Source organism: Dermacentor andersoni, chromosome 2 (genome assembly GCF_023375885.2).
Source record: "Dermacentor andersoni chromosome 2, qqDerAnde1_hic_scaffold, whole genome shotgun sequence".
Taxonomy (NCBI): Eukaryota; Metazoa; Arthropoda; class Arachnida; order Ixodida; family Ixodidae; genus Dermacentor; species Dermacentor andersoni.
The window spans coordinates 193,569,080-193,584,982 of NC_092815.1; the positions used below are offsets into that span (position 1 = coordinate 193,569,080).

General features: G+C 51.4%; 1 protein-coding gene across 1 annotated transcript in view; it reads right to left on the bottom strand.

Moving 5' to 3' along the window:
* Window positions 1–7,224: 7,224 nt before the first annotated feature.
* Window positions 7,225–15,903, bottom strand: part of LOC126540269 (endothelin-converting enzyme 1-like) — a 70,818-nt gene continuing 62,139 nt past the window's right edge. Inside the window, exons 14-15 of the mRNA XM_055075933.1 lie at window positions 13,027–13,085; window positions 7,225–7,540 (exon numbers count right to left, since the gene is read on the bottom strand). Of these exons, the coding sequence (XP_054931908.1) occupies window positions 7,438–7,540; window positions 13,027–13,085 (162 nt within the window). The 3' untranslated portion in view covers window positions 7,225–7,437. The remainder of the gene's footprint in view (window positions 7,541–13,026; window positions 13,086–15,903) is intronic.

The window sequence follows — 15,903 nt, forward strand, 5'->3', positions numbered from 1 at the left end:
TCCACCCCATCCACCGAAGCCATGGAGGAGGAAGTGGATATGTTAGCAGATGTAGCACACCCACTGGGCGCCAAGCGTAAAATCCCGGAGACCAAGACCAACGAACAGGTCGCTTCGGTACAGGAGGTCAAGAGACCCCGACCTAGCACAAGAAGAACTGACGTCCTTGAGGACATGCTCAACAAACTCTCTGACAAAATGGAGAAAATGTTCGAGATGCTGGCGGCGCGCATTAGTGACAGCGAGGCAGAGAGGAAGGCGCAGGCCCTAAAGTATGACAGGCGGCTCGCAGAGCTGGAGAAGAAACTCTCGTAAAGATGGCGGGCACCAAAAAGGGAGGACTCGTCATCTGGCAGTGGAACTGCCGCAGCTTCTCAAACAAAAAAGCAACAATGACACAACACATTAAATTGACCGCAAAAAGACAAAAGCCCGACGTAATCGTTCTCCAGGAAACATTCGACCACGCCAAAATTGCCGGGTACGCCACCCACAAACAACGCACAAAAGGGACGGGGAGGGACATAGTCGTGACCACATTAGTCAAAAAAGGACTGGTCGCGATCCCGAGAATTATGAGAAACATTACGGACATTAGCCACATCCTCATAGAAGTCGTGCCACGCAGCAAGAAGGAGAGCAGCACTTTCGTCCTGAACGTCTACAGCAGCCCGTCCAAAAAGGGCCTAACACACAATTTCGAAGATTTAATAAACGAAACGTTGACCATCGCCGGCGACAACAGGCTCGTCATCGGAGGGGACTTCAACGCTCCACACACGCAGTGGGGATATGGACACTCGTCCAAGAAGGGAAAAAATCTGGCCGACCTCATAGAAAAGGCCGGCCTAACCCTTCTCAACGAGCCGGCCTCACACACCAGAGTGGGTGCGGGCCCCCATTGGGACACCACACCAGACCTAACGCTATGCAGGAGAGCCGGGAGAATCACCTGGGAGAACACCTTCGAGGACCTGGGGAGCGGTCACAGGATACTCCGCATAGCCCTAGGAGAGGCCCGCGTCACGAAGGGAATAAAACATAAGTTCCGGCTAGTAGACTGGGACAAATTCCGCAAAATCAGAGACGAAAAAGAACAGGGACCCATAAGAAACATAGAGGAATGGAACGGAGAGCTGCTACGAGACGTAGAAAAGGCCACGACCGAGATGGAGTGGGACGACTGGGAGGCTCGACGCGAACATGAAGACGACGACAACGGTGGTGGTCACTCTCCGCGGATGGACAGCAGGCTCGCGCACCTCGTACAAGCCAAAAAATCCATCCAGAAACGGCTGCAAGGGCAAAAACACAATAGAAATCTAAGGCGCAAAATCGCGGAACTAAACAACACCATCGAAGCACACTGCGCCCAGTTATGCAATCAGGATTGGGACGAGGTATGCGACGCCATGGACGGCAACATCAACACGGGCAAGACGTGGAAGATCCTCAAGCACCTGCTCGACCCGTCGGGAACGAAGACAGCGGCGAAAGCGGAAATGACCAAGCTCAGACACAAGTACAAAGGAAACATCCTTGAAATGGGTGATGAAATCGTCAAGCTCTACCTTGAGAGACCTCCAGCCGTTGAACACCGGAACTACTCGGGCTCTCCCAACGAAGACCTCGACAGAGATTTCTCCCAGCAAGGAATCAAGGCGGTCCTGCAGACCATCAAGACCAAGTCGGCTCCGGGCCCCGACAAAGTGACCAACAAGATGCTCCGGAATCTGGACGACCAGGCAACGAGCCGCTTGACAGACTACATCAACGAGTGCTGGCGGAACGGCGGGATACCCGACGAATGGAAGAGGTCAGACGTGATCCTCATCCCGAAGCCGGGTAAACCCTTAGAAATACAGAACATGCGGCCGATCTCTCTCACTTCCTGCGTTGGTAAAGTGATGGAGCACGCTTGCCTGAGTAGAGTTAACGGCTACCTGGAGTCAAACGACCTGTACCACAGCAACACGATTGGCTTCAGAAGAGGGCTCTCTACACAAGACGCCATGATACAACTAAAGGAGCAAGTCATAGATACCACGGGGCGGGGCTTGAGGGCAATACTTGGACTTGATCTAAAGAAGGCCTTCGACAGGGTCAAGCACACGGCCATACTCGACAGAATCGTGCAACTCGGCCTGGGCGAACGAACGTATAATTTTATCCGAAATTTCCTTACGGGAAGAACAGCCAGAATCAGACTGGACGAGGAGGAGAGTATCCAGGTGGACATGGGCAGCGCTGGCACGCCGCAAGGGTCCGTCGTGTCACCGATGCTCTTCAACCTCGTCATGATCGGACTATCGGAAAAACTGGACCGAATAGAAGGCATTAATCACACCGTTTATGCAGACGACATTACGATTTGGACCACGAAAGACGCAAGCGAGGGCGATATGGAGAACAGGCTTCAAGGGGCGGTGGAGGCAATCGAAAATCATCTAGAGGGCACCGGACTTGAATGCTCGCCGGAAAAATCGGAATTGCTGCTCTACCGCCCCAGGAGGTTCGGCAAACCGTCCAGAGACGTAGCGGAACTGCACAAAAGGGGAATCAGATTAACCACGAGGAAAGGCACGGAGATACCCATGGTCCAAAAGATTAGAGTCCTGGGTCTCTGGATCGAAGCCAGGGAAACAAACACGGAAACTATAACACGCCTGGAAAAGAAAGTCACGGCGGCCATTCGGCTAATACAGAGAGTCTCCAACAACAGGAGGGGCATTAAAGAAAGAAACGTCGTACGGCTCGTTCAGGCCTTCGCGATCAGCCACGTCGCGTACGTGGCGGCATTCGTCCACTGGAACAAGGCCGAGAAAAACAGGATCGACGCGCTCATTAGAAAAGCGTACAGAACAGCACTGGGTCTCCCCCAATACACAAGAAACGAAAGGTTAATACAACTCGGGGTGCATAACACGCTGGAGGAGATCGCAGAAGCACAGAGAATAGCGCAACTCGAAAGACTCTCCGGAACCAAGGCGGGCAGAGAAATCATGGAAAAGATCGGCATAAACTACCACGGAATGAACGGCCCCAAGATGCAGATTCACCCAGACGTCCGAGCCGCAATTAACACGGAAAATATCCCGAAGAACATGCACCCCGTGCACAATGTCGAGAGAAGGAAATGCCGCACGAAAACGATTCTCAAAAACCACGGCGCGCGGGAGGGGGTGCTCTTCGTAGACGCCGCGCGGTACCCCCGAAACAGGGACGACAATGGTGGTGTCGGCGCTGACAAAGGTAACTCCCTCTTCGCAATGGCGGTCGTATGCACGAAAGAAAAGACCGTGACTGCGGGCTCCGTAAGGACTAGATCGTCGGAGGCAGCGGAAGAAACGGCAATCGCATTGGCTGTAATCAGCGGTCGGCAACAATACAGAACAATAATGAGCGACTCCAAGACGGCTATTAGGAATTTCACAAAGGGCTGGGTCTCCACCGAGGCGGCCAAAATCCTGAACCACAGAGCAGAAGACTTTAGGAACGGCACAATTACACCCAAATACCTCAAATGAATCCCGGCACATATGGGAGAAGTTACCATGAGTGCCCCTCCCAACCTCAACGAGAAGGCCCACCGAGTCGCGCGAAAACTAACCCACCGCGGCACGGCCAGTGACGGCCCAACACCCCGCAACCCCCGGGGAAGGGGGAAGGACTGCGGCGGAGGCGATGGACAAGACGTAGGAGGCGACGACGACGAAGAAGCAATAAAAGACGACAGGGACAGACTGGTCACGTACCACGACATACTGACACACTACACGAAACAAAGAGAAGCATACCCACAACCCCACAAACAACTCGACAGGTCTCAAGAAACAGATTGGAGAAGATTGCAAACCAGAACGTTCCGAAACCCAGTACACTTAAACAGAATAAATTCAACACAATATCCAGACGCAAGCTGCAAGCTCTGCAAACACGAACACGCAGACATGGCACACATCTTGTGGAATTGCACACAGATCAGTTCAGTATACGTAGAGGACAACATAGAACCGGACCTTCTCGAGGAGCGATGGCTAAGCTCTCTGACTAGCTCAGAACTACACGACCAATTATGGGCTATCCAGCGGGCCCGGGCAGCGGTGGAAAGGCTATGCCTCACCGCACACAATGCCCGGGTGGCCTGAGCCCGGGCTGGCAACCTCGCAGGTCCTTTTTCCATTAAAGTTTTTTCCGTCCGTCCCTACATGCCTGAAAACTTGTTTGAATTATCCGCGATAGATGTGTTTGACGTATCCGCGATCGCACGTGCACAGACGGCTGTGAGCTCAGCTAGGCAAACCCTATTCGCGTACCGACGACCATTTACAGTTGCGAATTCATGCTCGTGATCTACAGGAGTACAGACGGAAACTCGCGAAAACGAATATAGGTGCAAATGTATAAGAAATAACTGGACGCAGACTACGCGACTTTATTTTTAATGAAAATTTGTATGTGAACTTGGCGACTGTTGACGTTACGTTATTTCTTATTGTTTGCGTGCTACTGCAAACCTTCTCATTTTTTCTCTTCCTTTAGCGCTGCAATTTTTCCCCTTTTTTTTGGGGGGGGGGTTATTAGAAAGCCAGTGCGAGGCATGTCGGTAGTCAGTTTAAGTCCATTTAGTATATCTGAAGTGCCTGAAAACATGCTTGAATTATCCGCGGTATACGGGTTTTGATGATCGTGGCAGGTGGCACGGCGTAGTATTTCTCAATGGTTTTAACATCGTGGTTTCGTATTCTCCCGTACTACACCGTGATATAACTCTCCAGTAACATCCATGACGGAAAAAGAATACTTGGCGATCATCTGGGCTCTAAATAAGTTCCGGCCATATTTGTGTGTCCGCCCGTTTGACGTCGTCACGGACCACCACGCTCTTTGTTGGTTGTCATTACTGAAGGACCCCTCAGACCGCCTTACCCGTTGGGCACTTCGCCCGCAGGACTAAGATATTTGCATGCTCTACCTTAGGGGCCGCCAGCACTCTGGCGCCGACGCCCTCTCGCATTCTCCCTTGCCCGACGACAAAGGCCGCTGCTCCGTATCCCAGCTTGCCGTTTCTTCGCTCGACCTTACCACTATTGCTTCCGAGCAGCGCAAGGACCACTGGATCGCCTCGCTGATAGACTTGCTCTCAGATCCATGGGCACAACCAACCACTCGCGCGTTAGGTCAAGACCACCATTTTGCCATTCGCGACGACATACTCCACCGACGCAATTACACCGCCGACGGCAGCCGGTGGTTGCTAGCAGTACCCCGCAGTCTGCGTTCTGAAATATGCGCGTCATTCCACTCTGGCACCTATAGTGTACACACTCGGGAGTATTCAAAACTTACCAGCGCATTCGACAGCGGTACTACTGGCGAGGGATGTACGGCCACGTTCAGAAGTTGGTTCGCTCGTGCCCCGATTGCCAGCTCCGGAAATATTCACCGCGCCTCTCGCCAACCGGTCTGCAACGTTACCTTGCCCTACCCGGCCGTTCGAGCGCGTCAGCATCGGTTTGTATGGGCCACTTACCCTGACATCTGCTGGTAACCGCTGGGCCATCGTGGCTGTTGATTACCTCACGCGATACGCCGAAACTGCCGCCCTCCCGGCAGCTACAGCACACGATGTTGCCTCCTTTTTGCTTTGCCGATTCATACTATACGTCATGATCCACCACAGGAGTTGCTCAGCGAACGCGCACGTGTCTTCTTGCAGGAAGTCGTCGAAGTCATCCTCAAAGAGTGCCACGTTGTGCACCGCACAACTACTGCTTACCATCCGCACGCCAATTGCCCCACAGAACGCCTTAACCGTAAGTTTGGCGACATGCTCGCAATGTACGTAACCTCCGACCACACATATTCGGATGTCATTCTGTCCTTCGTAACCTACGCCTAGATACCGCCACTCAGAGTACCACTGGCTTTTCACTGTTTTTCTTGTTGCACGGCCGGCACCCGTCGCACACAATCGACACAATCCTTCCATACAAGCCGGATGCATCTGAGTGTGCGCCTATTTCTGCCACAACGAGAGATGTCGAAGAGCGTCGCGATCTCGCGCGTGCCTTTACTTGAAATGACCAAGAGCGCCAGAAGAGCGTTCACGGTGACGTCACTTCTGCGTCCACGTTCCTCCCCGGAGCGCTTGTGTGGCTCTCCGTCCCTTCCACTGCGCCTGGGCTCTGGTCGAAAGTACTGCCCAAGTAGGAAGGCCCCTACCGCGTCGTCGAACGCACATCTCCGGTCAAATACGTGCTCTAGCCCGTTGAATCCTCTTCGGACGTGCGCCGTCGTGGACGAGACATTGTCAACGTCGACCGCCTCAAGACCTACTATGACCCACTCATAGTGACAAGCTGTTAGGTCGCCGGGTGGCTCCCTTTTCGTTCCCGTGGGTAATTGTAGAGAAGGATGGGAACAATATTGTGGGTCGTCCTCTTCAGCGCTTTTGCTCGTGAATGCCGCTCGTGCTGAGAGTCCGTGCCCTGCGCTAATGGTCGGTCCCAAACGCCGGTGACTAATAACCGCCTTTACAACACACACACACACACACACACACACACACACACACACACACACACACACACACACACACACACACACACACACACACACACATATATATATATATATATATATATATATATATATATATATATATATATATACGTAACACTGCGGCCGACCTGCTAACGTGATGGGTATATAGAGAGAGGACAAAAGCAGAGCCTTTGTTTTCCAAGCAATATTGGATGTTGGGATTGGGTACAATGGAGATGCATGTCCTAATCCTATAAGGTATTTAGAAGGCGCGACATCGATTAGCTTCAAACGAATAACTTCCATAATTATTATGGCTGACTCTACATAAAGTCGCACTTTCGCGATTTTAGTGACAGCCGTAACAAATTATAAAGCGTTCAGTTTTGTAGAAAACTAGCCATAATTCTTTATATAGATAGATAGATTATGGGGTTTTACGTGCCAAAACCACTTTCTGATTATGAGGCACGCCGTAGCAGGGCACTCCGGAAATTTCGACCGCCTGGCGTTCTTTAACGTGCACCTAAATCTAAGCACAGGGGTGTTTTCGCATTTCGTCCCCATCGAAATGCGGCCGCCGTGGCCGGGATTCGATCCCGCGACCTCGTGCTCAGCAGCCCAACACCATAGCCACTGAGCAACCACGGCGGGTCCATCAGTTCGGCCAGTAAAATATGCGTTTTCCGACTTTTATCGTTATTGCTTGAAATGAGGCAGATCATAACGCATGAAAGGCAATGCAGTTTCATTCCATATTTCAAACTATATCTCATAAGCGAGAATATAACGCCAGCTAAACATCACGATGCTCAAATAATCTTGGTATGTTAGTTGATACAATAATAAACACGCTAAAGCGCACTAGGAAAAAATATTCGTCGCATGCTGTCAATCCCAGAAGCTGCACTTGTTCGATGGATTCATTGGCGTGCCCTGTGCACATCCGAATGCAGTGGCAAACTCGTACGAATTCTTCAAGGGCACGTTCACTCTGCGAGAAAAAACAAACGCGTACACACACAATGAAAGTGAAATGCCTTTCAAGCACCCCAGCGCTGCTACTAAGAACTAGTGCTAAGATGTAAAAAATTGAGTCGCCATCACGGTCCAGCGAAAGCGGATGTCCAGTGAAGCTGCAGAAGCCGCCACTACAACAGCTGAGGGGGGTGTGCAATGCTTTATTGTTTGAGCAATGGTAGTAATGGTAATTTTGGCAGCACACCACCGCTGCTCGTATTGCCGATTCTTTTCTCTTTGCCGCTCCTCGTACTCACGCTGCTCCTGGAGAGTCCTAACTATGCGCTGCCTATCCATAGCGGGGCTGGGACAGCAATGAAATCAGTTGCTAGGCTGGTTATTTCACATACGGAAGGCTAGTGCCGTCACTCCCCACGTCGCAAGCTGCCGCGGCGACGGCAGCTTGCGGAACAGTAATCTTTACCGCAAAGCGTATGCGGGGGAGTGCTACGTGCTTCGCATTATTATCAGAAGCGCCTTATCACTAATTATGTGTTTCGGACGCTTGTTTTGTGTTTGTTCTTTATTGAAACGAATGCGTTGCTGTGCTGTATGTTGTATGCATGATACAATAGAATGTATACGCTTTTCGCTTCAGTCGTTGAAGTCTTTTTTTTTATCTGTTGAAGATCCCTTTTTTGTATGTGAGGACGCGCGGAGAAACATTCTGACCATCTAGAGGCTGAGAGCTTCGCTGTAAAAGCAATGGCAGCACCGGTATTTGCTCGTATGCACAACACTATAAAGCCCACAAAGCAACGGGGAGTATACAGCACAGCACAAATCTTTAATGTACGTAAATAAGTAAGCACATAAACAAACAAATAAAGAGTGACGTTTTACGTGCCAGATCCACAGTTTGATATGAGGCACACCGTAGTGGAGGACTGCGGATTAATTTTGACCCTGCACCTTGTTTTCATTACGTGCGCCTAAGCTGAGCACCCGATCGCTTTTTTTTTCATTTTGCCCCACAGAATTGCGACCACCGCAGCCGGGATCAAACACGCGACTTCGAGCTCGGCAGCGCAACGACACAATCACTAAGCCACCGCGGCGGGTTATTATTGTACGTTTAATTGAGATACTTCTTGTGAGGATATTGAAATGGCAAAAGTGTAAAGTGACCACAGGCCGCAACTTTTACGGGACAAGCTCAACATCTGCGATGTTGTCCGGGATGCGGTCTGCTCGATACCGATTTCGTCCTTCCAGCACCCACCAATCCAGAATGCAGCTTAACACCATAAAAAAGAAGAAAAATTGGAGGACGCTTAAGCTTCGCCTTCAAGAGTGGAACACGACAGCGTTCCCGTCGACCCGCCAAGGGGTGTAACACAATGGGCTACGGCGCAGCGATCACTTACGAGGCGCCCCGCATCGGACGCGGTGAGCGTCGAGCAACGCAGCGTTCGGCGCGGCAACGAAACGTGCGCCTGAGCAAGCGGAACGAACCAAAGAACTCGGTGTCTCGGAGGGGGAAACGATGCACGCCAGCAAACGTCGTGATCGGTACGGGCAGAGAGATAGACAGAAAGCGATCTAAAGAAAGCAGGACGCTCGATTCTGCAACCCGTGAGGGAGCAAGGCGAAGCGTCGTCAGGGGAGAGGGAGTCCTGGCCGCGACGCGCCTCGCACCGGTCCGCGCACAGCCCCAATGCGCGTGGCGCGCCACCTGTCGGGGCAGAGCCGTACATTGAGAGGAGGGGGTCTTCTGTGTTTGCCGCAAGATGGCTTTGCGTGTGCGGAAAGCGCAGAAGAAGTGTAGCGGAAACGCACTTCGCTACTCGTGTAACTGCGACTTCTGTAAGTTACATGTTCATAATTACCGATATACATCGCAGTATAGCTTTCTATAGCTCGTTTCTAAGGCAGCACCGCATTCACTAGAGGCGCTTTTGTACCGCTCTGAAGCATCGAACTCGTGGCTGAGTGGTAGCGTCTCCGTCTCACGCTCCGGAGACCCTGGTTCGATTCCCACTCAGCCCGTCTTCCAAGTTGTTTTTTATTCATGAAGTGCCTGCCGGGATTTATCGCTCACGGCCAACGCCGACGACACCGGCTTTTCTGCGACACGAGCTCCTTAACGCTATCGCGTTAAAAATCACTGCTACTCTCTTGACTTCAGAACGTGGGCATTTATATCAAATACTTCAGCGGTGCAGGCGACGGTCTGGCATACTTATTTTCTAAAGGAAGGTGCATGCGAGGGTGCGTATCGTCCGATTAGGTCACACTGAGGAAGTCATCCACTCCTGAGCGCATTTAACAGATGTTCACGGCAAACTGTCACAAATAGAAGTGTTCGCTCGATGCAATTTCTGTGTAGATAACGTGGTTATTCCTACACTGGAACCTAGAGAGCATTTTAAGCAAATCCCTGAAGTCTCTACCGAAGGTAAAACCTAATGACAACAACGCCCGTAGTCTGTGTCCGGCACTCTACAGCCGATTTTAATGTACTCATCTAGTTCAGTAGGGCAGGAACTTAGGCCGACTGGTGTAGCACATACTCTTCCCTGTGCATTGCGTCTGAGCGCTGGTATTTTAGAATTCGAATCTAAATTTCCCGCTACTACACATACCCCGTGAACTGGCTCACCTTTCGCATAATGCCTTCTCCTTACGTATCGGTCCAGCTTGTCTGTTTCCTTCAGTGTGAATGCTTTTTCGCTGACTGAATCGTATGCCGATATACGCACTTCGAGCATATTATTGCGATAGCAATTATATTGACACCCCAGGCGTATTTCTGTCGCCCGTGTAGCCGTCGTCGTCGCCGTGAAGTCCCGTATAATGTCCAAGGACGATAAAATCGTCGCCGCGTGCCATATGCTGCATAGGCGAGTGAAATCGTGCGAGGGTGAGCCGGCGATCGCGGCACAATCTCGCGCAAGCAAGGGAGGGAAGCGGAGAGGAAGCGCGCCATCTTCCGTCGCAAGCAAGGCGCCCGGGGAGGGAAGGGTAGGGAGGAAGACACGTACTACTCCGGGAGGCCCGAGCGCGACTTTACAATTGCCAGGCAGCGCAGCGGGGCGCGACATTTCAGAAAACGCCCGACGTTTGGGCGCAGGCGTGAATGAGATCGTGTACGAAAGCGAACATGCAGGGGCTCTTGCTCCTTGAATATCTGACTTTGCCTGGGTACTACTAAAGCTTACCTTTGATACAACCTTTGATGTGCGCCGCCTTTCCCCCTCACACCAAATCCAGTTCCGGCATTTCCGGTTTCAAAATTTCCGGTTCCGACGTTTCCGCTTCCTAGAGTTGCGCTGCGGGAATTTCCGCTTTGACTGCCGATGTTGAGACGCCCGCGCGTGCTTAGCAGCCGGCGCTAATCTGAGTAGCTCGAACTCTAACCCATGGTCTTACACCATGCTCTAGCCACTCCACCGAGCGTGATCCGTGTGCATCTGCGCGCTCGTTGTGCGTACGCTGCGCCCGCACGCTTTGCCTGTCGTCCCCTTCCGCTGTGCTTGCAGTTTCTAGAGCTGTGGCGGTCACCATAAGAAGAATGCAAAGGGGACAGGCCGTTGTATTCCGCTGAAGTAGTAGTTCACGGTCGCTGTTTTCCAAATGCACGAAAAACGGCTGTGGTCTCCGAGCACCCAGGCACTACATTCCACTGCATGTTGTCTCTCGTGGCACAACCCATCGCAGGTTGACGCGAAGGAGCGAACACGACCAGATCGCCGTGTACAATAGGCGGTGGTTCTTGGACGGAATCGCATTACCAATTTAAACCGCAGCTGGTGCAATTAAAGCCCCTACATCGACGCGAAAGTAAACAATGCTAAAAGACATAGCGTCACTTCCACTCGGAACAGGAAGCTCCGCTTGACGCCGGAAGCTAAGGCGGTGAGTGGGAGAGAAGCGTGGAGGAGGAGGGTAGGTTGGCGGTACTTAACCTGGTCGGCGGTGGCGCGTGGATGGAGGGGCTTTAGGTACTACGGATTAGAAGTTTCTTTGCTCGTTCTGTACGCGCTTGCCCTTGCGGTTCCCGCCTACCGATTTTGGCACATGTTTGTGCACGAAGCCGTTTATTTTTCACAAAGGGGACTATTCAAAAATGCTCCTGAAAGGTCACTTACACCAGCATACGAAAAGCCTGGCACGAGCGAATATACTGCTCGAGAAGAGCAGGCCCGGCCTCTACTACGGCCCGTCCTGCTCCCCCCGGAAAATTCCTGATGTTTTATTGTAGATAGAGCGCCGTAAGTCGCGAGAAAGCTATAAGCTGGCATGACTGATTAAGCACGAGCGCCGCAGGCGCGAGAAAGTCTGTTCGTCGCACCTTTACACACAGCGATCACCAAATGGGGCGTCAGTGCCCACTGTTTCATCGGCTTCACCTGGTCCACCAGGCTGGCAGCCAGCGTCGGAGCGTAAACACACTCGACCCCACTCCGCAATGCCAACACGCCTAGGGGGCAAACGCATACAACACCAGCAAAGAAACTTCTCCTCCGTAGTACCTAGGTACAGTCAGATATTAAAGCAGTAGAAGCCCCCACATTTTCTCTCTTGCACCCACTCGCGCCTCCGCGCAAGCGTCGGGCGACTTCTGAAATGTCACGCCCCACTGTGTTGCCCAGCAAGTGTAACGTCGCGGCCCGGGCGGCCGCGCGTGCCCGCACGGGTCGCTGTAGCTTGAAAGCCGTCTGCGACGGGGACAGAGTCCGCCGCGCGCTGTGTTTCCGCGACTTAGTTCGCGTTGATGCGAGGCGCAGCACGAAGGTCAATTCGCTCGCTGCTGCTGCCGCGTTTCCTCACTCCAGCGTTTTGACAGCGAGTTTCCGCGGTCATCGAGTGAGATGTGTTCATGTTTGCTTGTGCGGGCGTGACACCATGCTTGCTAATTTAGCTAGTATGCCTATGTTTACAAGAGTATACGGCTGATAAAACTATCTTTACTTGGCATAGCTGTCCAGTTATTTGCTATCGCAATCGATGCTTCGGCTTTCGGGCGAGACTGCGACTTTTTTTTTACACGAAGTTCACCTTGCTATCGTACTACCTTCATTGCCCTCTAACTTCAGTATTGATTACAGCGCGAAGAAAACAACTATATTTTCAGTAAATGCTCGTTCTTGGCGCTTTTCAAGTGACGCTTGAGTGAAAATTTGTTACGTCGCAAGCAAATAAGGACACAGTTATTTGCCACAGCCCGGCCGCAAAAGAGATGCATCTAAATATGTGTACTATGCCGCTTCTCGTTCGAGGACAGCGTACTCGATTTGAAACAAAAGCAGTTGAGCAGAAATGAACGAAATGCTTTGCGAACATTGTTCTTTGATTATCTTGCAAAGTACACAAGATACCCATTAACGCTGGAGGATTTGCTCAAGGGGATCTGTGCGATTTGAAAACGCTCAGAAAAGCGAGTGTACTTTCTCGGTGTGATATCAAAGAGGACAGATCGAGAAAAGAAAGAATCCGAACAAATTTTTCCGCACTTACCTGTCACGCATGATCATCCACTTTGTCTGATTAGGGCTGTTTCGGCTTGTGCAGTAATTCTAGAACAAGAAAGCCAGGCAAAGATCATCAGAAAGTGAGCATAGCAGAATGACTAAGCACATAAAGTTAAATTTGAGGGTTTTACGTGCTGGTAGCACGATCTGATTATGAGGCACGCAGTAGCGGGTTGGCTCGACTATATCGGGCCAGCTGGCTTTCTTTAACGTGCACCTAAATAATGCAGATTCAGAGGCGTTCTTACGTAAAAATATGGCCGCAACGGCCACGATCGTCACGGCTACGACCTCCTGCTTAAAGTGCAACGCCATACGCACTAAGCTACTGCGGTGGGCAGTGAAGGGCTTCTTTCTTATGATGACAGACTCACTGCCCGTGTTCTTGAAACACTAGCCTTAAATACGAATACACGTACAAACTACCAGAATGCACACTAACAATCCATCAAATATTTTCATTCTAAGAGCTCTATGGGAGAGTATGCGCTGAAAAAAAATGTGCATGCATTAAAGCTATACCGACCCAACGTACGCGTTAGAAAAAGTGAAGCGAAGCTTTCGTGAAGTGGTTGCGTTAATGACATAAATGCGTGATCTCTTGCAACGCGTTTTGCAGCAATAGCGATTTCGCTTATGTCTGGCAAAATGGGAAAATCAAGGAGACTCCCATCAAGCGACATGTTCATGGATTATTCTGCCTCCAGGATCGGCCCAGTTTTTGTTACGCTACCTCCGGGATCAGCGCAGATTACAACTAAAAAGTTTTAGAATAGGGGCCCCAAAGAGCTTTGCGGGCGTTCGTGTTGGGGCACGCATGAGTGAAGAATCTTTAGAATATGGGCTTTGCGTTTGCGGATAGCGTCTTGTGTTTGCTGCACCTGCAGCTACGACGTCAAAGAAAAGCTATTATAACTAATAAAATACAATACTCGATTTTATGATAAGAGTAATTTTGACATGTTTTCGCGTTTAACTACAATTTAGAGATTATTAATTCTATTATCAGCAAACACTTTGCTGCGCCTAGTTTTGAGTAACCAACTTTACGTGCCTTCACAAGCCATGTTAAGCCATGTTAGGCCTACGAACCATGAAATCGACACTCCAATTTGGAATCAGCGGTGTCTAATGAATCATCTTCAGTCGACACTTTAGTTGTAAAAAAGAGATAAGCGCATTTACTTCTCCTAACTTCCGAACTTCACGCGTTACCACGAATCGAGCCCAGTTTCGTGCTAGGTTAGAGCCGTCGTTTCGGTGGGTGCCACCATGTTTGTTGACGCCAAGCTTTTGATGCAGCTTTTGGGGCTCCCGATAAATCAGTGAAATAGCGTGCCCGACGCGAAACCCAAACGCAGTTTGCGTCTCGCGCATGCGCAGTAGCTTCGACGCTATTTCGTTGGGGCCCCAAAACGTTTGGAGCCCCTATTATCAAACTCTCTATTGCACTATCTCCGTGATCGGCCCACTTCACGGGAAAACTGCCGAGTAGACGTGCCAAACCTCGGGAAAGAGGGCAAGCAAAGCTTTGCCCTAAAGAGGAATGACGAGCTCGAAGGTATATATTCGTTGCAGTGGGGATATTTAGGCGCCACGTTTTTTCATATCGTAATTCCGTACCGAACAGAGCCGGCAACCGGCTTATATTCAGGGCTAGTACAGACAGCTGTACAATACGGCGACCCGTTACGTAAGTGCCAAGGTATATGTCAGCTGGTGGCTGTTACGTTTCGCCTACAACGCGCGGTATAGCCGGCGCGGATGCAACGGACGCCGGGGCTTCGTTCAAAGCGGCGGACATTTTGGCCCGTTCAGCGCCGCCGATACGCCTCCCCGCCAAGCGCGTCCCGGCATGTTTCAATGCCACGTGTCTTCAAGTGTGCGTGTGTGTGTGTGTGCATGTTGGTGCCCACGCTTGTCAAAGCGCGGCAGCCGGGGAGAGGAGCTCCCCAAGTGTGAAGCGAGGAGGTCTGACCGGCGCCGGCCCGGCGGATGCGTCACTACACTCGTCCCAACGTGTCTCTCAGCCTGTCCGTGCCCAGTCACGTGCGCCTCTATCGAGGCGTTCCCTCTTGCCCTCAACTCCGAGAGTATAAGAGCAGCTGCTCCCGGACGCCGAGAGAGGCTCCGATTTCTTCCGTTGAGTTACGTGCTCTCCCGTCTCTCCACTTCGGTCGACCTGACCGCGCGCTCTTTTGCGATGCTAGAATAAAAAAGTTGTTCTGTTACCAGTCGACTCATGCTTTGCCGGGACCTTCGGATGCTTCCAGTTGTGCCCCAGGCCGCCAGGCCAACGCTACCCTTGGGGCTTGCGACCCATTTGCAACAACGGGCGTCAGCTCCGAGATGCCAACAGCTGGTTGTCAGCGGTGTGATCGCGACAACGGAGGCCAGCAGCGAAGATATGCGGTTGACTATGCTGAGCAGCACAACGACCATCCGGGAGCAGTGCGACGAGCCCTGTGTGATGGCTGGTTGCCTGCAGCGGAACGACTGCGCTGAATTCTTGGCTGCGAGGTTTGGTGAGTGCGGGACTTTCTTCTGAGTTTTGCCAGGCTTTTGTTAGTGTCAGAAACAGAGCTGGTAATTGTGGTTGTCGTTGCTGCCGGGTTAGTTGGCGGCAAGACAATAGTAGGCAGTAGAGAAAGCAGCATTCAGAGCAGCCATGGATTGGAAGTCGTTGCGCAAACCGATATTGCTGGAGCTTGCAAGAGAGTTGGGTCTGGATGTCTCAGACAAACTCAGAAAACCAGAACTGCTAAGGGCTATTCTTGAGTTAGAAGCTGAGGATGACGAGCTGTCGGAATGCCTTGAGACCATTGAGGAGAGGGCAAAAAGACAAGAGCGCGAACTTAAAGAG